Source organism: Rhodnius prolixus, unplaced genomic scaffold (genome assembly GCF_049639745.1).
Source record: "Rhodnius prolixus isolate KJV_2025 unplaced genomic scaffold, Rpr scaffold_5, whole genome shotgun sequence".
NCBI classification, from domain to species: Eukaryota; Metazoa; Arthropoda; class Insecta; order Hemiptera; family Reduviidae; genus Rhodnius; species Rhodnius prolixus.
Window position 1 is genome coordinate 134,543 of NW_027411624.1, and position 23,219 is coordinate 157,761.

General features: G+C 33.7%; 2 protein-coding genes across 8 annotated transcripts in view; one reads left to right on the plus strand and one right to left on the minus strand.

The window, feature by feature from the left end:
* The window catches only part of LOC141458053 (relaxin receptor 2-like), a 76,787-nt gene that overhangs the window by 42,762 nt on the left and 10,806 nt on the right, over positions 1-23,219 (minus strand). The gene's annotated exons all lie outside the window — the stretch shown is intronic.
* Positions 1-23,219, plus strand: part of LOC141458050 (uncharacterized) — a 29,445-nt gene that overhangs the window by 2,442 nt on the left and 3,784 nt on the right. For 5 of the 7 annotated variants that reach the window (XM_074135567.1, XM_074135565.1, XM_074135566.1 and 2 more), the window contains exons 3-18: positions 450-582; positions 650-789; positions 6,437-6,607; positions 6,708-6,831; positions 6,971-7,154; positions 7,478-7,601; positions 9,023-9,113; positions 9,471-9,617; positions 17,612-17,729; positions 17,884-18,021; positions 18,134-18,207; positions 18,857-18,969; positions 20,238-20,438; positions 20,594-20,728; positions 21,608-21,725; positions 21,821-22,108. In XM_074135567.1, the coding sequence (XP_073991668.1) occupies positions 450-582; positions 650-789; positions 6,437-6,607; positions 6,708-6,831; positions 6,971-7,154; positions 7,478-7,601; positions 9,023-9,113; positions 9,471-9,617; positions 17,612-17,729; positions 17,884-18,021; positions 18,134-18,207; positions 18,857-18,969; positions 20,238-20,438; positions 20,594-20,728; positions 21,608-21,725; positions 21,821-22,108 (2,299 nt within the window). Of the gene's footprint in view, positions 1-449; positions 583-649; positions 790-5,911; positions 6,017-6,165; positions 6,292-6,436; positions 6,608-6,707; positions 6,832-6,970; positions 7,155-7,477; positions 7,602-9,022; positions 9,114-9,470; positions 9,618-17,611; positions 17,730-17,883; positions 18,022-18,133; positions 18,208-18,856; positions 18,970-20,237; positions 20,439-20,593; positions 20,729-21,607; positions 21,726-21,820; positions 22,109-23,219 lie in introns of those variants that run through there. The other 2 variants (XM_074135570.1, XM_074135571.1) reach the window with 2 other exon arrangements.

Here is a 23,219-nt window from a genome sequence, read left to right on the forward strand (position 1 = left end):
TTTAAAGAGTATAAAAAGTTACGAAAGAAACCGGAAACCGTAATTCGATATATATAAAATTAAAGGTGCTAGGTCATTTCAAAATCTGGCTTGACTTACTTTTTTTTCGTTCTCAAAACAAATTAGCTTAGCTGAATGCCTACAATTGAGAAGAATGTAAGATGTATGCTTATGTAAATTCCGAAAAAATAGATACTTAGGTGGTTGGTAGTAATTTAACTGTTAACTACCTGCTAGTAATTTATGGCATGCCCAGGGAGAGACTGAGATAACTAAATACCTCTCCAGTTAAGTTAATTGTCAAAAATTTAGCAATTGAGAGTTCTAATTGGAATAAGAGCAAGTCGTTTGGGTCTTAAGTTACATTTAATTATAAAATATAATTTATTTTTAATTGTACTCAATATTAATTTATATATATAACATTTTTATATTCTTATTGTGATTAGGTTGCTAATTCTTCCAGTGATCCACCTTTCTGTGTAAACCCTCCTGGAACTTCCTCTATAAGGACACGTTCTACTCTTCCACCTGTGCCTCATCTTTCTTCATCTTCATCAGATGAAGAACTTCTCATTAGAGGTTAGTTATATTGATAATAATGATGTACGCCTTAGGTACTGACTTTTAATGTAATAATTGTATTCAGAAAGAAGATGTTTATCAGCTAGTGATGCAGAATGTAAGGATTATTCTTTAGAAGCAGAAGAATATGTGAATAGAAGATGTAAATCTTTAGACGTAGCAGCTACCCATATATTAGATGAGCATTTGACCTCTAACTCCAAGGTAACAGACCTTGAATGAAAAATATTCTTACTGAGAAATATATGATGAATAAACAGTGTGGAAAAAAATAATACCCTGTATTTTATCCGTCTTAGAGCATTTACGATCATAACAGTTTCGAAGTTTTGTCATCTGACGTGGTTGTTTCAATAGATCATGTAGAGAATTTATTAAAATTGAGTATTTCCTAGGTTTCTATCGTCACTTACGGGTGATTAACTTGAATATTAGATTCAGCAATATTATTACTTTGCGAATACAGAATTTATGTTATTTACAGAAAAGATACTCTCGTAAAAATTAAATAAAATGGCAACTTTAGGCATTGTTGCTTTGTGGAACTGTAACTTTTTTGATTGGGTTTAGATTTCCAAAATTCTTCTAATAAATTGCTAAAAAATGTTTTCATAATGCTTATTGGTCATTTATATTTCAAAATTTGATTTTTTAGATTAGGATTTGAAATTTGTTTTTCTCCGAATGCCAAACGTTCCTCTCGCAGCGGGCCCTCATCAAAAAATTGTGCTTTGATTTTTTTTTTTCATGTATTTGAAAACTCTTTCTGGATATGCTGAGGGTGTGCCCTTATCAATACGAACAAATCAGGTTTCAAATCTAGAAAGAAAAAAATATATAGTCAACACTATATTTGTTGTTCGTCCTTAGTGTGGTCAACTAAGCAGTCTTAATGAAAAAAATTACCGTTTATGTGAAAATGTAGGCATGGAACATTACTTATTTTCAACGAGTCAACCGATGTAATACAAAGTTACTGTAGATAATATCCCATGAGTTTAGGTAAATTGTTTATATATACAAAGAACATCTTATCATTGAAAGAAGTATAACGAAATTAATTCAGTTTGCCTTGATGAATAAAATGAATAGTCGTAAAGATCCTGCTTTATAAATCAAAATTATAGTAATATTATAATAATAATTATAATAATAATAGCCTTTATTACCAATACAAATTGCACACAGGCATATAATTCCACATTTTAAATTAATTTAAATATATACACAAACAAAAAAATTAAATTCAAAAAGTAATGTTAAATAAAACGGAAGATTTTGCTTGAAATAAACTTAAAATAAAAATAACTAAAAATAACTTTTCATCTGAAATTTTTTACTGAATATAAGATTGAAATTAAAAATTAAAAATACTTGAAAAGAATAAGCACAAAATAATATTGGTAACTAGGCCCATCTTAGGGCAAAGGCCTCTCCTTGTTTCTTCCATCCACGTTTGTTTTGAGCCGCTCTGCTCCACAGTACCCCACAGAATTTCTCCAAATCATCCTTCCATCTCAAGAACGGCCTTCCTCTTTTCCTTGGTCTGTCTAACGGTATCCATTCTGTTACTCTCCTTGCCCAGTTAATCTCGCTCATCCTGGCCACGAGTCCAGCCCAATTCCATTTCAGCAATAAAGCTGCTTCTACTACATCCGACATCCCAGTTTTCCTTCTAATTTCGGCGTTCCTAATTTTCCGAGCTCTTTGAATACCCAACATGCTTCTTTCCATCGCACTCTGGGTAGCTCTAAGACGACTCTTAGCTCTCCTGGTCAATGTCTAAACTTGCGCTCCGTAAAGAAGGGAAGGGAGGATGCACGCCTCAAATACACGGCTTTTTTTAGCTGGATGCTCATCTTACTTTTAAATACAAACTTGAGGCTCCAGAATCTTTTCCAGGCTATAGCGATGTGTCTGTTTATTTCTTTCAGGGTGCTATCACTGAACGATATGAGCTGACCCAGGTAGATAGTGCTCTCAACCCATTTCAATTTTAAGCCTTCAAGAAATACGTCCCCAGCACCATCATCATTAGAAGAAAAATAAACTCCAATTATAGTACTGCTCCCTAAAAGGCAATGAGGCAAAGATTTTGAATCGAACGACATTTCATTGATGTAAATCGGTTCACTCATTGATAATTTTAACGATTGCAGTACTTCCTCTTAGTAGGTGTAAGAGCATGATGGCACTTCACAGCCACGTGAAGAGGAGCTTTAACCACTTCTTCTTGCTAAATTTTATCAAAATCGGACTAAGCGTTATAGAAATATTGGTAATAATAGTTTTAGAAAGGGCCTTACTTGGGTGGGGCAAACTCCCCTCCTTATAAGGCTTAGCGTCGAGACTTTAAAAGTGCAAATCTGCACAAAATTTCGATTCGAATGACACTTCATTCATTAAAATCTGTTCACTTGTCGATAATTTAAAACGATTGCTATCCCCTTAAAAAGTGTAAGAGCAGAACGTCGCTCTGATGTTACGTAGGGGAGCCCTAACCCTATCACCCTACCAAATTTTATCATAATCGGGCCAAGATTTACAGAGTAATTATAATTAGTAATAATAATTTTGGAGGGGGCCTTACATAAAGGGGGCTAACTCCTGTCCCATTCGATGTACAGGATCGAGACCCCCAAAAGGCACATCTACATAAAATTCCGAATCGAATGACACCTCATTCATGAAAATCGGTCCGCGCGTTTAGGCGCTACGTTGTTTACAAAAAAGGTAACAACAAGAAGAAGAACAACATTTTTGAAAATGCCGTTTTTGCTCATTTTCAACAACTTTTTTCTCGAAATCTATAACATCTGGGTTGTTGCAAAGAATTACAGATATAAAGGAGGATTTGCCCTATATTTTAAAGAAAGTTTGAAAATTTTATCTTTTATACAAAAAGAGAAAAAAAAAAATTCAAAGTTGGGCGTTTTTCAACGTTTCGCTTTTTCGTGCACTTTTTGACGATCAACCCTTATACCTACCGGACAGTTTTAAAACCTTGACTGCCAATGTTCCTTTGCCGAGTGAGCCCAGTTACCGCCTGATTTCATTTTTATAGTAATATTAGAAATTTTAATTGGAGAGGCACAAACTAATTCTGGCGTTTTTCAAAAATTTATATGATCAGAGTTTGTCGCAGATTCTTTCTCTGATAACAATAGAAAAAAAAAGTTATTAAAGAAGCACACTTTTAGGGCCTTTTTTTAAAAGTCGTGTCAACCAATATCAGAGGTAACTGGCGCCATATTGGGCTGTATTCTCTGTCTATCCCTGGACAGCAGCTGAATTAGAACCCGGAATCTCCGCGTTGGAATCCAATATAAGCTAACCACTCAGGTAATTCCTTGCCTAAAAAAAAATGTGAAAAATTACAAGACTTTTCAAGAAATTAAAAGACAATTTTTGAGATTGTAACATTTTTTAAATTACGATTTTGAAATTCATTTAATTCTTGCTAAATTATTCAGATTGTACAGCTGCAGGTTGCGCGGAAATTCCACTTAGAAATTTATAATGCTCTAAAGAATTTCCATAGAAAAATTATTCTAATAAAAGTTAAACTACTTATATTATATATTATGTATAAAAATGGTTAGCGGCATTTGGGAAGAAATCTCTAAAAATTGAAAATCCATTAGGTTATGGTATTTTATCTATAAATTTGAAGCTAGGGTTATTATATAGGTCTACCACTTTTTGGGTGAGTGTTCTCTTCTGTCGGAACTCAGAGTACTGTATTTTGGCAAGGGTTTCCTTAATAGAGGGGAAATTTTAAATTATTTAAATGACAAGGTCTCATGCCGCGTCTTGATTTCTTACGCCTGCCTTGCCTGGAAAATAAGGTTTGAATGGATTTCAAACATCTCTTAGTATTTTTTTATTCTTTTATTTAATTTTGTTTTGTTTTTATGTTTTTCCCTGTAAATTTGTTTAATGGATTTTCACATGTATGGTAATTTGTCTTGGTGAGTTTATATTTAGGTATATTGATATTATTTTTAATTTGATTCAAGTGGTTCTTTTTATTTATTTATTCAGTATTTTTCCTTTTTCTTATTGTTATATTTTTGTTTTATTTTATTTCAAGTGATATTATACTCGTATTTTGTTATTTTGATATGTAATCAACGTAGTAAACTCTGGCAGACGGCATTTTGCCATGCTTTTAATACTTGTTCGCCTTTTTCAGTTTTGTTTTTTCTTTACTTAAGTTTTATTTCTTTGTTTATTTGACTGAACAGACAGTCCATGAACAGACAAGACAGAAGAAACACCAACCCTGAAATGTAATAGTATTACTTTCTAAACTAGCCCTGAAGATGACCTAGTCCCTAGGTCGAAAGCTCGGCAAAATAAATTTTTCTAGACTGAAATGGCAGTTATTTTTTCATTCCCATTGAAACTATGAATCAGTCACCAAAAAGAATGAACAACAATTCCTTATGTTGTTTAGCAATTAGATCAGTCTATAGAAGTCCTCCTGTGAAAGTTACGGTGGAACATAAAGGGCTACTAAAATCATTGCAATCAATGACAGTAAAAAGTAATTAATATCAAATTTTTTCAGACCAGGTTTGACTTTAAAGTTGTCTTGGTGGGAGATGGAAGTTCAAACTTTCCTATTAAGATTTTTTTATCACAAATAAAAAGTTGCTGTAGGCGGGGTTCCCACTTACAAATCCATGATCGTAACCACTACACCTCCAAAACATAATTGTTTCGAAAGTTTTTAATTGGCTGAAATTATCATCTGAAGTATGAATGAAATATCTGGTACTTGCTTGCTGATTTGTGTACGTTTTGTCGTTTTATAGACCCATATACTTAACTTTTTAAACAGAATAATTGTTAGGAATATTAGGATTCTTATTTTTTTAAGGTTGAGAAGAAGCATTGCGCTTATCCAAATGATCAATGGGCCCTTATAGTTTCCCCAGATATGTTATTTAACTTTTGTTTTATTTAAAAAATTAGTTTTGCTATGAACAATAATATTCTCGTTCCATACAAAATTAAGTCAGAATACACTTTCTTCATAAAATTTGTTCGTTATTTTGGTACCTCTTACTACAATCAATCTAATTTGATTGATTCTCCACTGCTCTGGTACCTAGGTGCCACTTTACACCTTCATAGAACCGTTTGGTTCTGGTGTTATCAAACAAATAAATAAAAATTAAACATCCACCTCATTCAATCAAACCTCTTTAAAGAAAACAAACATGGAATCTAAAGTTGCCGAGTGTAATGTAGAACAAGTAGGGATTTTATCGTCTATCAATCAATGTAATTTAAAGAACTTTATATATCAACAATAAATAAAACAGCTGATTGCACAAGCTAAAAATTAATCGCTATTTCAGCAAAACACGTACATTCCTTGCAATAAATTTGGAGGCTTAGGAGGGATAATGAATTTGTAAAGGTGAAACAAAATAATATACTTTTGAACTTTCTTCCTAAGGTTAAAAGAAGTGCTTCGTTTGCTCCACTGTTTTTCTGTTCTAAAAAATACTATTCTTTAAATTTAATTTCGCATCTAATTGTCTTGTAGATGCCAGACTATCAGCTGTTAGAGAAGATGATCTTTTAAAGTATGAGGATTAGCCTACTTTCTACAATTTATCTATTTCTACTATATTATTAACTTGTTCAAAGCTGGAAAATGTGCTGAATTTGAACGATTTATTTCAGACTTAGGTAGCATGTATACTCAGTTTTGATTTGAGTCTATTTATTAAGAAAATTTAACGTTGGTGAAAATTTATGTTTTTTCTTTTAAGCCCAGCCTCTCAAACTTAAGGAATTGTTTTTAATTTAATCAAATTTATGACCTTCCTTCCAGAAAAATGATAGGCTATCAAAAGAAGAAAGCCAAGAACTTCACAGAACTCCTTGGAGCAAGATGAAGTGTATGTTACATCACCACGGCAAAGTAGGATTAAGGAAAATAACTCCTTGCAATAACTGTGATAGAAAAGAAGGAAGATGGCAAACTTTAGCAGAGATGGAACTGGTAATGTTTAAAAATTTAAGAAATCAGTCACGAATTTCGCTTTAAATTATTTATTTCTAACTCCATAAAAATAATTAAATTCAAATCTTATCTATTCCAGAGTTCAGAAAATTTGTCATTATCTCGGAAGTTAAAGTGGCTGAAAGTTAGAGATGTGCTTTTGCAGGGTTCTTGTTCGGCACCTTCCAGCCCAGTTAAATCTGATTGTTTTGCTTATGATGCAGGTAAGTTAAAAATATGAATATCTGAATATGAATTAAGAAAGTAAGGTTACTAAAATGTAGAATTTAGTTTCTGAGGGTATTATGGGATATAAGAATATTGAGGACTTAAAATCTTTTAAAGAATTTTTTTGGGATCTAGAGTATGATGAGGTGGACAGTGGTGACGTGCTGGGAGAAAAGTATGATGACGTCTTCGATGATAATGGAAACCTTCGTTATCAGATTGAAGCCAGTTATACTGAGTTAAAAAATAAACTTACGAATGAATTTGCAAGGAAAATGGAAGAGATTGCTCACAATTCTTATATTAAACATAGGTTTCGGTAGTGTAGTTGATTTTTACCAACTATTGTATATCTGGACCCTTCTTACTGAATTATTATTTTTTTTTGTGTGTGTGTGTTTTCTAACGCTTATTAACCACGTTATAACATAATAGGTATAATTTAATATTACATTTTCTGTTGGGCGTGAATATCCTGGAATGCTCTAATTAATACGGAATTAATTCTTTCCTAATAAAATTACTGATACAGATGTCACTGTTTTATTTTTTTTATTTTTCTTCCACTGTGCATGTTTGCGGATATTTGGTAACTAAAGCGTAGCTTAAAATGGCTTTATTGAATTTATAATATTTATTTAGGTTAAAGAAAACTGGAGATACATGTAAGTCAGTTGCTCAGGAAGTAATTGTTCCTACTTCAGCAGGGTTGTTTAGATTCGAAGGAATATCTGACAAATTCACTAGAAGACTTCATGAATGGGAGGTAAGAAAAAAATATCCATAGCAACCTACAAAGCTGTAAACGCTTAAAATAAATATTTTACGTAAATAATAATAATAAATTTTTTTTTTTTTTTTTTTGCGCATCAACAGCTGAGGTCATTAGCGCCCGGAGCTTTTTCCAGTGCACTGCCGGCCTCCGGACAGTGTTCTCTCGTTACAGACAACACTGTCCATCACCGGACAGTGAGCTGTAAGAAGCTCCTAGGAAGAGAAAATCTAAGGGTCAGCTGCTGGATTCGAACCCGGGACCTCCGCGTGGGAGTCCAGTATGCTAACCTCATAGCTAATCCCTTCCCTTAATAATAAATGTCGTACATATGTATTCTGGATAGTCAGGATTATTCACAGTTGTTCTTAGGTGGCTTATGTTATTTATATATTTACACTTATATTTTGTGCATTATTTATTTATTCTACAACATTATTTATTTATTCTACGTTACCTCCTAAAGCTTATAATTTTTCATTTTTTATTATGATTCTTAAAGCGAATAAACCTGCACAGTAATCTAGCCCCTACCGACCAAGAAGCCTTTATATGTTTTAGGAAAAATACTGCAGAAAACTACTGCTAAGGCGGCTAATTCCTATAATAGAGGAAACACAATTGATACCTGAATATCAGTTTGGTTTCTGCACATTTCATTCAACAACACCATAGAAGAACCGTGAAATAGATACTATATCCACGTCCATGAACAATACTGTAAACAAAGCAGTAAACAATACTGGTCGGGTATCTTTCTTGATTTGGCTCAGCTGAGCAGTGTCACTGTCGCAGACCTAGTACGATACTTGGGTCTGTACATTGACAAAAGCTAACCTAGAACCCACTAGTACGACTGAAACGACAAGATGTGAACAGGCGTTTCAAGCTACTTACTAGACTTTTTGATCACAGATCAAATCTAGACTTGAATCACAAACTAAGACACTGTAAAGACCGACATGGCCGTACGGAGCAGAAGTGTAGGGCTCTACCAAACATACAAATAATGCAATCCTCGTTGCTTGAAGCGGATGCGGTCTAGAGACTTACAGATGTGAGTGAACTCATCTGTAAATGTGTTTCACGACTTGGTGATCGTTCTTATATGACATTATAAGTGAACAAGTTCATCAAGATCAAATTTACTTGTTGCAGCATTTATTGCTGTTATTGCTATTTCTGATATAATATTTAGCAAAGAAAAATAAGTTTAACCACACACTATTTTAAAAAATCATTCTTCATAACTTCACCAAACGCTTTCTTCCGACGTGAAGACAAAAGAATCAAAACCAGTAGTTAAATAAAAGTTGTATATTTCAAGTGGTCTGCAAAATCCATCTGCTATTCTTCAGTACTTAAACTAGATAAGCTTAAGATAAATTTTCTTAAGAAAAATAATTTTCTTTCAGGTGTCCAAGGGCATAACACCTGATGAATCTACATTTGCTCTTCTTGATCCTCAATATAAACTGTTATCGAATAAAGTCAAGGATAATTTAGGTAATTACTTTAAGTAACTATTGCCAGGGTTACTAAGCTGCCTAATTTGAATCGAAATCCTTTACTTTGTTGCTTACTATGTTTTCAATCTTACTAAGATTTCAATATTCCTTACGTTTCCACTTTGGCAAAATCCTTACCCCAAATTCTATTAAGCTCTTATCACTTTCTGCCAAATGGTCGACAAACTTCCTTCCCTGAAAACACCCACCAACGCTTTGCCATACCAGTAGATTCACTTCTTGCAAACATCTTACAATATTAAATGTAAAAAAGTCTAAAATGCCCAAAGGTAGTACTTTTTCTACAGTAATGATTTATTAAATTTTTTTTTTATTCATTTTTAATTTTTTCCAGTTGAATATAATGTTTGCAAAGGGAAGTCCAAATCAACTAGCAGTATTGTAGATATGGCAGTAACAAACCCAACTGACATAAGGAAGTGTCGGTCTTCTAGTCTTTCACTGAACGACGTTGAAGAAATGCAAGCTTCACGTGTCCAAGGTACAACAGTATCAGATAATGCAGCTTAATATTAATGTTTTTACTCTGGTCTCTCGTCAGTTTTATTAAGGGCGCTTATCTTGAATTAAAACATATCCACGGAGATTGTTTTTTCTTAAAACATTTGCCAAACTTTAAAAATATAATTAATCCCAACTTTGTTGGAGATGTCTCTGGTTGTTGATTTCACTATGAACTTTAAAATTTGGTAAGGAATTCAGTTACATCATTTTTTTCGTGACTCAGTGTCCACTAATCCTTAAAGAGTCTTTAAAGAAATCTGTTAGTCGAGTGGATCGAGGACCGTTAAATAAGCTAATTATAGTAAGGCTAACGATCAGTGCGAATGTAACCGAATGAAGATGTATCTAATGTAACTTTATGTTATGTGACGTTTATCTGACTTTATGTCGTGAGAAGCACCTATTAAAGCTTGCCTTAGCAAGCACGTGATCTTAATCACGTGTTGCCATGTTTTAAAATGGTTAAGTAGTCAAATATTAGATAATCTCCCTATTTTGTGTGAAATAATTAGATAGAGAAGATCAATGTAATGGTTTTTGAGGAGATGTTGGTTGTAGACGTTGATGGATAAATAACACTTTAGTATCGGTATAAGATTTTATATATTTATATGACTGACTGCCAAGGACTGTATACTTTACACTACAAGAACAGAACAGACTGACTGACGTGGCTAAAACGATGTGTACAATTAAAGTGTAAGACTTTGAACAGAACTCCTTTGACTTTTCCCTCGTTTTTATATACATTCCCGAGCCTCCCCTCTCTGTGTCAAGGGGGCTCTGTGTGCCAAGTCTCTGGCTAGAGTGGATGAGTGGTAGGGTTTTACTACCCCTACGCTAGAGTGGATGAGTTGTGGGGGTTCACTACCCCTACAATCAACTACGAGAATCCTATGATGGAATGTCTCTTCAATAGAGTCCAGAAATGAGAAGATGCGCTAGAATGCCCTACCAGGGCTGAGGCAAACTATGATTTCTCTAGATTGAGTATGGAGACGGTTCTAGTTCAGTACCCCGGAGGTACACAACACTAAGTCCATTTTTTCAAAATTTATTTTTTTAATGTTTCTAATACAATATTTATTTTTGTATTACCCAACCATCACTTATGGTGCATCTAAGTTACTTATTATCGACTAAAGATTTAAGCAAAATAATTCCCATGGGCTTATAAGCAAGAAAAAACCACGAAAAAACTCTTTTATTTGCACTCTTCTAAAAAATTTAAAATTGGACATAGTGTTGTGTACCTCCGGTGTGCTGAGTTATTTTCCAAGAGATTAAAGAATAGCACTTGTTCTGCAACGTTCTGTGTTTCCTAGGTCACCACTGTTTCAGAAACTTTTCTTTTTAAAAGGAGTATGGTCTAGTAAAGCCTTATACGTGATTTATAGATGTTGAACTGATAAAAAAAATAAGCCATATTAAAACTGTCCGGTAGGACAGTTGTATAAGGGTTGATCATCAAAAACTGCACGAAAAAGCGTAACGTTGAAAAACACTCAAATTTGACAATTTCTTTCTCTTTTTCTATAAAAGATAAAATTCCCAAATTTTCTTTATAATATAGGGTAGATCCTCCTTTATGACTGTAATTTTTTGCAACAACCTAGATTTGATAGATTTTGAGAAAAAAAGATGCTGAAAATGAGCAAAAACGGCATTTTCAAAAATTGTTCTTGTTCTTGTTGTTGTTGTTACCTTTTTTGTAAACAACTAGCGCCTAAACGCGCGAACCGATTTTCATGAATGAGGTATCATTCGAGTTGGAATGTTGTGTAGATGTGCCTTTTGGGGGTCTCGACGCTGTACATCGAATGGGAGAGGAGTTAGCCCCCTTTATGTAAGGCTCCCTCCAAAATTATTATTACTAATTACTCTGTAAATCTTGGCCCGATTTTGATAAAATTTGGTAGGATGATAGGGTTAGGGCTCCCCTACGTAACATCAGAGCGACGTTCTGCTCTTACACTTTTTAAGGGGATAGCAATCGTTTTAAATTATCGACAAGTGAACAGATTTTAATGAATGAAGTGTCATTCATGCTGGCAGTTCATTCATTTTCTTTTTCTTTTTTTTTATTATTTAAGTCGCGTCAACATCTAAGGTTATTGGCGCCCGGAGCTTTTTTCAGTGCACTGCCGGCCTCCGGACAGTGTTCTCTCGTTACAGACAATTCTGTCCATCACCCGGACAGTGAGCTGTAAGAAGCTGTTAGAAAGAGAAAATCTAAGGGTCTGCAGCTGGATTCCAACCCGGAACCTCCACGTGGGAATCCAATATGCTAACCGCATAGCTAATCCCTTCCCTTAATTCATTCATAATATTTTACTTTTTTTGTTATAATTATGATAAAATGTATATTATATCTTCGTAATTAAATAGGTACTTTATTTTAGCTTTATTACAAATTATTCTTCTGATTTATCTTTATTATGCTCTTTATTCTGAGTAGTCACATATATGTATGTACATGCACATACATTAAAGTTAAAGTAGAAAAAGACAAAGGCAGAGTCGGCTACTATTTAAATTTGAATCACGGGTTTAAAACAATATTTCAGTCTAGAATTCGTCTTTCCGAAGTATTTGTGAGCACAAATAACGCGTAGGTAATATCAAGTAAATTATTCAACAATAATTATTCATTTCTCAATTGTAATTTAATGTAGTCCCTCTAATTTTACTTATAGTAAAATACTGGATTAATTATGTTACTTGTCATAAAAATATGCATATCTTATTTATCTTATATTCCAAATATATAACACTGTGGGAAGAATACCTAGATTGAGAATGTAATTGAAGAAAACTATATTATTTTCTATAAAGCCAGATTAATTGTTACCTATTATTATAAACGTTTGACTACTACATAAAGTAACAATTACTTTAATCGAAGAATGAACTTAAACCGACGATTTTTATTTAAAAATAAAAATAAATAAATGAAATCATTGATGAATGTTGGTGTAAGCATTCTTTTTTAAAAGTTTTTGAATTTTTTAGCCTCATATTTTTTTATATTTTTTTAAATAAAGTTTTTCTTTTTAACCTGTGATTAATAGTTTGTTGATTAGATATTACAGTCAATCTAAGTTAAATGGTGTTCTACTTGAACAAATATTTTATAGATTAAAATGGCCAGCATGAGGGTCTGTGAAACATCTAATAAATTCAAAAAAATATTAATGAAAATTAATGTAGTAAAATTACTTAAATAATATCAATGAAGGATTAATGAAATGCTGGGTACTTATTGATTTGTGTACCTTTTGGCGTTTAATCAACCCTTATACTTAACTTTTTAAACTGTAAGTTTTTGTTAAAGAGATATTATAATGTTATAAAAAAAAGGTATATAATAAAAAAAAAAATTCAAAATTTGAAATATTTTTTTGGGGCTAAATAGTATGTTCAGGGCAGAAACTAATTTATCAATGAAGGATTTTACTGTGCCATTTTTAATTAAGAAGAAATCCAACGCAAAACTCCTACAAAAAAAAGGTTATCTTGGCTTTTTTCTGTGCTTCCGAACTTAAATTGTTTATTTGGAAAACGTATATTAATTTACTCTGGAATATATTCATATAGAAATTTAAAAACAAAAAAGACACATTATACAAATTTATAGAAAAGGCCTCCTGACAGGGATTGTAATCATTCTTCATAACGTGAACATCCAGTTGTATGTATGTTAAGCCATAAGGAATTCTCATTACGATTCATATCGAGCTTTATGATCTTTTGGCCCTTTCATTATCTTCCTCTCCTGATGAATTTGATTTTCTCATTCCGGAACAATCCCTAATCGGTGTTATAATCCAGACTTGCCAGAACATAATTAGCAGATTTCTACCAATGTACATTGACTTTGGCAATTAATAAACAGTTGAATACCAGAATATGGATAAAATGACGTCTCACTTATACGTTTAACGTGCGACACAGAGGAAAATGGAAATTTTCAACCAGAAATTTTGAAATAAATTCGCTTGTACTTTAAATGGACCGAAATTATCACTATTACACTAGTCGAGTAATAGAAATTGATTTTTGTCCAAATTGAGTCGTTGGAGCAGTTTACAACCTCCAAAGGACAATGCATCCGACCAATTCCAAGCTTGTGTCGTTACTTTCAAATAGGCATCGAATTAATTTTTTAATTTAATTTTTAAAGAGGTAAAGCTTTCGAATCGAATGTCAATTTATTGACGTAAATCGGTTCACGCGTCTATAATTTGAACGATTGCAGTACTTCCTCTTAATAGGCGTAAGAGTATGATGGCACCTTAGAGTTACGTAGGGAAACTTTAGGGACGGAATGCTCATTGTCTGTCGGTGCTTCATCTGGATGTAATTGGATTCTTTTTATTTCATTTTGCTATTTAGTTTTCAACTCTTCTGTGGACCGTAAAAATGAAATCAGAACGCTCAGTCGCCCTTTGGGCCTCGTCGCTCACTCAGCGTACTAACCGTTATGTAAACAAACATCCAGCAAGTTAAATTTGTATCCACTACATTTTTTTTACTTGCCTTCTACACAATACACTATATTTACTCTAGGTACCGTTCAATTAGAATTAAAAAATAAATGTGAAATTTACAAAATTTTAGGGTATTTTGATTTTATATCATTTTCGTTTACTGCTAGTGTTACGTTCGAAAAATTAAATTATTCTTGTTTACTCATTACTTTATTCAGCAATAGTTCATTCGGCTCTGCATGAATAAATTGAAATGTAATTTTGAAAGCGACATTTCTTTAACTTCCACAATTATAGAGTACTTCTTTCAGAGAACTAATCAGCCCAAAAAATATAGTTGGAGCCATCGGTGGGCAGGTATTGAACTGTTTGTTGGGGCTCAAAAATCTATATTTATCTAGTTGTTAAGTTTTTATTTATCATTATTGATATGGTACATCTTTCCCATATAATCGGTAAAAAAAGGAAGCCGGAAATGAATAAAGAAGCCGTGTCCAGGGAGGAGCGTTCCCGTACCGTGCTGGAATGGCAGGCTGCTTGGGACGAGGAGCCGCGTGGCCGATGGACCGCCAGGCTTATCAGAGTTATTAGTATCTGGATAAGGCGGTCTTTCGGAGAAGTGGACTTCTACCTTACCCAACTCTTGAGTGGGCATGGCCTTTTCAGAGCATACCTCAAGAGGATGGGTAAGGAGAGTCAAGAAGATTGTGTATATTGTCCAGGACGACGCCTACCATACCTTTTTTGTGTGTGAAAGGTGGGGTCGCCTCCGAAGAGATTTGGAGTTGATACTCGGGCAGTTGACTCCAGAGATGCTGGTAGAGACGATGCTCTCTTGCAGGACTAACTGGTCGTTAGTGGCTAGTTTTGCAAGAGAAGTACTCGTCTCTAAAAAAAGGGACATGGAACACAATTGAGTAGGGTCCCCTGAGTAGGGGTAGGACTAGCCTGATGTAATGCTGAAATCACAGCGAATCCAGGCTAGGCCTGGTAGCAGGGGGGGGGTGTTTTAGCCGGTAGACCGCGAGGGAGTCCGGCACAATGTGCGTAACCTGCATTTCACCCTCACTATAAAAAAAAAAATTATTATTATTCAAGTTATGCGGAAGGTAAACCAGTGGATGACTGCACATGGTTTAACCCTGGCGCTGGCAAAGACGGAGATTGTAATGCTCACCAAAAAACGTATAGATGTGTGCATCCCATGGAAGTTTGGGCAGGAGACAATAGTTTCTACGGAGGCAGTTAAGTACCTGGGAGTGACGATCGACGCCAAGCTAACCTTTGGTAAGCATATTCAGAGGGCTGCGGAAAAAGCGTCTACAACCGTGGGAAGGTTAAGCAGGCTGATGGTGATGAGCAACGTCGGGGGACCTAGGGCCCGCACCCGCAAAGTTCTGATGAGTGTTGCACACTCAGTATTGCTGTATGGGGCAGAAGTTTGGGCGGACGCCCTAAACAGAGATACATATAGGAAACGATTGGCGCGGGTGCAGAGGCTTGGTGCTCTCCGGATAGCCTCTGCATACCGGACTGTTTCGGAGCCAGCTGTGATGGAGATTGCGGGGGTCATTCCTTTGCATTTCTTGCCTCCGAGCGAAAGAGAATCTTCGGGAGAAGGAGGGAAGTGGACAAGGCAGCAGCCACTCGAGAGGAGCGGCTGCTTACTATGTCGGAATGGCAGGCTGCGTGGCTGGAGGAGACCAGAGGAAGGTGGACTGCGAAGTTAGTCTCGGACATGAATAGCTGGACCGGACGGTCTTTCGGTGAGGTAGACTACTATCTCATCCAGCTCCTCACTGGTCACGGCTACTTCCGCGACTATCTGCGGAAAATGGGCAAGAGGCCGGGAGGGGACTGCCCCCATTGTATAGGGATGAGGGACGATGCCCATCACACTTTTTTTGAGTGTGAAAGGTGGGGTCGTCTCAGAAGGGATTTGGAGGGGAGCGTCGGCCGGTGGACTCCTGACCGATTCCAAAGTATAGTGCTCACAAGCAGAGCGAATTGGAGTGCGGTCACCCCTTTTGCCAGAGAGGTGTTAATAAGTAAAACAAGGGAGTTGGATGAGGAGGAAGCGAATCCCTAATTAGGGTCAGGATGGGGGGCCTAGCCTGATGTAATGCTGCACAAGTGAATCCAGGCTAGGTCCAGGGATGTAGGGGGGTGTTTTAGCCGGTAGGCCATTTTGTTGGGAGTCCGGCACTCCGTGCGTAAAAAGCATTTCACCTCCTTTCAAATATAAAAAAAAATATATATTATTATTATTATTATTACTCCTTAACAAAAACTTACAGTTTAAAAAGTTAAGTTCAAGGATTGATTAACCGACAAAAAGTACACAAATCAGACGTACCATAATTTCATTCATACGTCTATTATACTTATTGTTTATAATGTATTAGATGTCACAGACACTTGTGCTGGCTTTTTCATCCATAAATATTCTTCTGTTAGAATAATAAAAGATGTACTCGTATCTCATCATTAAAGTAAGTATTAAAAAGGCTCTTTATTTTAACTTTATTCCAAACGCCGTTTATGCCCATTTTCGGCTAAGTTTTCTCCAAACCTATTAGATCTGGGTTGTTACAAAAAAATTACATTCATGAAGGAGGATTTGCCCTATACTCGTATTATGAAGAAAATTTGGGAATTTTATCATTTATTAATTATAGGAAAAGAGAAAGAAATTGTCAAACTTGAGTGTTTTTCAACTTTACGCTTTTTTGTTCAGTTTTTGACGATCAACCCTTATACAACTGCCCTACCGGACAGTTCTTCTATTTTATAAAACATCTAAGGTTATTGGCGCCCGGAGCTTTATACTAGTATTATTATTATTATTATTATTATTATTATTATTATTATTATTATTATTATTATTAGTACTATTATTATTATGTGAATTATGTGGTTTTGCACTGTTAAGCAAGACATACTAAAGACGGAAAACAGCCGTTCTATCGAAGAACTGCATAACGAAGCAGGTTATCATAGAATGAATCTCGGTATGCTTTGTTTACCCAATCTTTACACAACAGCAAAATATTCCTAGGCATTTTGTGACTTTTATGTCCATTGATGAAGATTTATAAAGATATTTTTCTCTAAAATTGCAGCATTTTAGCCAAGTTGTCAAGGAATTCCTTATTTCTTAATCATGTACTCTAGAACCTAATTTAAGATTTTGATCTTCCGAAATGAGTATGTTAAAGCTAGTTCTAAGAATAAAATAATTAGGAAGAGAGCAGGTATATGGGAAATACCACTTTTTACTGTTTTTTATTGTGTTATATCTGAAATGCTGTTAGGTCTGCAGTAATGGATAATACTCTGATTTTATCCTTCTTAGCACGCATATTTATTTTATCCCAGATTTTTAAAATAAGTTTTGCTCAGCTGTAACATATCTGTGTTTGGTATGGAATGACTTTAAAGAACGTATCTAACTTAAACTTAATTTCACCTAACTTTCCAGTGACTGATTTGAGAGGTGACCATCAAAACAATTTAGCAAATTTCAAAGAAAATAAAAATTCACCTCCTTCAAGAAAATCTGAAGAACCACAGTCAACCACCGTTGATTCAAGAAGCAGGTGATATTTTTATTGTTCATTAGAATTTAAAAATATGAAATGCTATTTTAGTCGGAGGCAAAGAGCTGTTTTTTTATTTTTTCTTCTTCCCCTTAATGTAATGCGTATTCTTATTTATTTAAGATTCTAATTGTCATTTTATTTAATTTTTCAGGATTGTTTTGAGCGACAATCGTGAAGAAGATACAAAGAGTGGTATAAAATGCAGGAAAATGGTAGATTCCAGTTACCAGTTATTACAAGAAAATATATCACTATTAGACAAACTAAAAAAAGAACGGGAAGTTTGTAGGTACACTAACCTTTAAATTTCCTGATTAAAAAAAGTTTCAATGAACAAAATCTCGGTTAGTGGTGGCACAGTTTTTAACAAAGCTATAAATAAATTGCTTTTAAAATTCTAGGCAGTTGGAAGATGATATGATAAATCTGGAGGGGCAGATACATGATGTATCCAGATCATTCGAACAAGATGTTGGTAAGACCTTAATGTTTATTGACACAACTTTCCAAAGAACCTTTGTCTTTGCCAGATTTGGACTATTTGGATGTAAACAAAAGTCTTTGCGATTTATCTTTCAGTTACTTCAATGATTTGTTAGTACAGATATAAAGTTGATATTGAAATTATATCTCTTAATTCAGGTCCCTTGATAATCACTTTTCAGATTTAACAGTGTTTACTTGAGTTTTGACTTTTATGATTTAAAAAATTATAAAGAATGAATTATATTTTGAAATTGTAGATATTAAATCATAATTTTAGAAAAGGTTTCACAGCAAAAGCTCAAGAAATTTTTATATTTATGGAAGCCAAGAATTGACAAATTCTTGAGAATTGACAGTAGTGTTTTAAAACATTTAGGAGATGTGCTTTAACAGAAAAGACAAATTCCATGTTTTTGACATCCAAATTGTCATCCAAAAGACCATGTTTTCTTGACCCTACAGTTTAAAGGGAAGCTGTAGAAGGGTCCTAGTAGACGATTGCCTCTCCATAAGTAGCTTGCGAGTCTTTTTGTTTAAACACTCATTGAGGTAAAACAGTTTTAAACGCAAAGACCTTTGTTAATACACAAGTTAATGCGGAAAATTCTAAATTTCATACATCTGTAATTTTTTTGCAGTGGATAAGTTTGATTTACCTGCAAACCCAGAGAATTCAAATCTTAATTCATTTGAATTCCAGGGAAATCGTATTGATACCACGCATCTAGATTCAAATACTCACAGTTATCAGGTAAGCTATTGTACCCCAATATGTATGCATGCTTCAAATGCAACTTACGAAAGCACTCATTTGTGGTCTCTTCTAATTGTTTCTATTGTCTTCATATTCAGGTTTTTCTTTTACTAATTAATAGTTCAAAAATCAATTTTACTTTCTCCAAATATTGTACATTGTATAATTTTTTTTATTGTTTTAACGTTATTGTTATTTATGTTTTTATTGTAGTACCGCACCAACATAGGTCTCTCGTTACTAAATAAATAAATAACAAATATCGTTTATAGAGTTAACAAAATAAATTGATAATTTCCGTATTAGATCATTCTACAACTTACAGTCCACATTTGTAATCAACAAAAATATACAAAATTTTATAAAAATTAGTACAACAAAAGAAGAGACCAATTTTGGTGTACTAAATTAGTGGGATGAAGATAATTCAGCTTGGAAGGTCGTTATTAGCATCACCTGTAGTATAATTTTCCAAATTTTAAGATATTAATGTCCCAGTATGGTAATGGGAATTTCAATAACATGGAGTTCCTTTTATTTAAGGCCTGTTTCCACAATCAATTTAACCAATATGAACACTAGCATATTTTTGTTTGTTTGTTTTTTTGTCTGCAGAGGATTTGAAAAATTCTACACCGAGGGAACGGTATTCATTGGTTTCTTATTCTGATAACCTAACATTTTTCTTCTAAACAAAACTTTTCTCCTTCATACCCTTAACAATATTTGATTTAAAGTAATTAAGCACATAAATAACTGTAAATATAAACTATAATAACAAGAAATAGGCACCTCTAATGGCTTAAAATGTAGATGCCTTTCTCTACCTGTATTTCTATTTACATGTAGCCTTTCTCTACCTGTATTTCTATTTACATGTAGCCTTTCTCTACCTGTATTTCTATTTGCATGTAGCCTTTCTCTACCTGTATTTCTATTTACATGTATCCTAATCTCTCTTTAGCTCACCCAACCAAAAAATTATTAGCTTAACCCGGCCTCGCCGACATGAGTCCTGATACAAGATATCTTGCAGCTGTCCTTACAGATCAATAAGTATCTACTAATTCCACTTTAAGCATAAAGCAAATTCAAAAAAAATCTCTCATTTTTTACTTATTCCCTTTTAAATCGGGTGCTGCTTGTTCAGGAAAACTATCAGTTATGCAGCCACAGGCCAAAATGAACACTACAATAATTATTAAAAATAAATTTCTGTGCATCTAACACTTTACATAAGTATTGATTGTGATTTTATTTTTCAGGCCTATCAGGCTTATCCAGATGTATCTGTCGAGTACAGAATGAAATTAGGCCAGCTTCATACCGAAAATCATAATTTCCAAACGGAAACGGTGAATACAATATATGATGAAATCTACCCTCAGCATGATCTGAATAATCTAACAGAAAAGAAATCTAGTGGCACGCTTATAAATGGTTTAATATCTGAATTATTGGAAATGGTAATTGTATTTTGTTACCAATTAAAAATGTATCTGGGTATCCCAGCAACTATTTAAGTATATCACGAAATGTTACTAAATTTTTCAACGTAGTTGAAGCAACATAATGCTTGCGAATATGTCAAAGTTATTATTATTTTTTCTTCTTCTTTTAGGCAGATCGTCTGGAAGCGGCTGTCGTAGAAGAGGAAAAGGAAATTTTTCATTTGAAGTATGAAATGTTTAGAAAAGAAATGGCCTCACTTCATGGAAATAAAATAAGAAGTTATTTCTCATCTTTTACATTACCAGTGTGTTATGATTTTTTTAATTTTGGAATCATCATAGGGTGCGTTCCACTAAGCGCTCACAACATCAAAATATACCTTCAGCCGTTCATAGTGGTCGTGGCGAGATATCACTAATGACTTCATTATTTTCGCTCACGAAGCTCACAACGCCCCACCTTAAGAGCTTGGTCGAAGTGGGCGTTCAAAAATTTGGCGCAATTTTTAAAGGGAAAGATGGCGACCGAAAAAATTATGTAAATAAAAGTATTATCTCATGTTAATAATTGAATGTGTTTCTTGAAAGACTAAAAAAAAATAAAATGAAAAATTACTTATCCCTTAACATACTAACATAAATCACTGAATAACGATCAATTGCACTTTGGTAGTTAATAATACGTGGCCTAAGTTTTCGCTCTTCACCATTGCGATATTGTAAAATTGCATTACACTCTTCATCGGAACTAGATGAAGAACTTTCTAAAGCATTATTACGTTACATTAATAAATATCCTACTCTGGCCACAAAAGACATTTTAATTTTATTTAAACGTAAATTTTATAAATACTCCACTAAAATGTAATATAAAAATTGATTTATATATATATTTTTAATATAAGTCAACTTTACCAATAATTATAAAGTTTTATAACTACATACAAACGGGATTAATATTAAAAAATAACCTCTTCAAGCTTCTGACTTATTTTCGAGGTCGCCATTTGTAATGTTTACATGAACGGTTGAAACGCTCCGTAGTCCATTCCACCTGAGTTTTCGATTATAACGTTCGCAAGCAAGTGGAACAGGCAAAACTGCGGTCGTGAGCGTGATCGTTGAGAACGCTTAGGGGAACGCACCCATATTATGCAATAATCTGAGGCACCACTTACTCGTAGATTCATTGGCTAAGAGGAAGAAGATCTCAAGAGTTGTCAAGGCTCCCAAAACATATAATGAATAAGTTACTGGAATTAAAACAGGCATTTATACTTGAAAGTTCAAAGTCACAATTAGGTAGCAAATTATTATTTTGAAACGAGTTTGGTTAAAAAAAGTCTTTTTTTTGTTTAACGACTAATATAACATATTGTATTGTTATTAAAATGCAGGCACTTCCGTTGGAGCTAATTTAGGACTCCATATATCAAGCTCACATTCATTGCGAAGATGTGTTGGACATGAAGATCTCAGTCCGGAACCTATGGCAATTCTGAGAAGTACAGTTTCATCACCTGCTTCTTCATTCAGTTTACATGATTCCTTAAACGCTGATGATTTATCTAATCACTGGATTCCATTTTTTACCAATAATCATGCCGCTTCTCCATGTTTAAATAATTCTGATTGGTTCATCACGCGTGATGAACATTTCACGAACACTGATGTCGACTCAGAAGGTTAGATTACTGATGTGTAAGCCTATATGTTAAATAAAACATAATATATTTCCAACGTTTATAAAAAATTTAATTCTCACTGCGTATCATCGTAGATTCATTATTTTAGGCAAGGAGAACAAATTTATTATCTTAGAAACTTTAGGAAACTTAATAAAACCATCCATAAAAATAACGTTTTTGCTTAAAGGTGGCGGTAAGAAACTTGGAAAAAACCTTAGGTGCCCTAAAATAACACTAAACTCTTTTTTATAGAGCACTTTGAATAAAAAGATATTTTATTATAAAGTCTCTAATTACTATTTACATAATAGTAGTAATAATTTGTAGTTATATAAAATATAAAATCAAAACATAGATGAAATATTGGAAAAATCGATTGAAATTAAATATTCATTACAAAACTTAACTGACAGTGCATGCGTGTATGTATGTTATGTGTTTTTGTATGATGCATGGTGCCACGTTTAATACATTTTGGGAGGGTGTTATTTTTTAAAATTGACTTATTATTTCTACTAATAAATTGTTGCTGGAAAGTGGATGGATACATACAGTGACTCGCAAAAGTTTTCATGCACGATCTATTTCCAGGAAAATGCGGTTGAAAAAATTAGAGGAAAATGGTTTAACGAAAAAAAAATTAATTTTAATAAAATATAGACTCCATTTATTCATGAAAAGTTTTATATATATATATATATATATATATATATATATATATATATATATATATATATATATAAAACTTTTCTTTTAACTTTAAATAGAAATAAATAAAAAATAAAACTGAAAACCACCTCACAAAAGTTTCCATACACCAAACCTTACACTTAGGTTATATGCGTGGTAAGCACATTTGATTAGCAATTATATATTTTTAATTATTGTCAATAACACTTTTCAACCTTCTTGGCATCAAAGACACTAATTTTTTTAAAGTAATCTGTTGGAATCGCTTCCCATTCTAGTTTTAATTTTTCCTATAGGACCGAAACGCTGGTGACTTGGAAATTTCTAACTTTTCGCGCCTTATGCTTAGGGTCGTTGTCCTGATAAAATTTAAAGTTTTCCAGAATACCCATTTTGGATGCACTTTCCTTTAAATTTT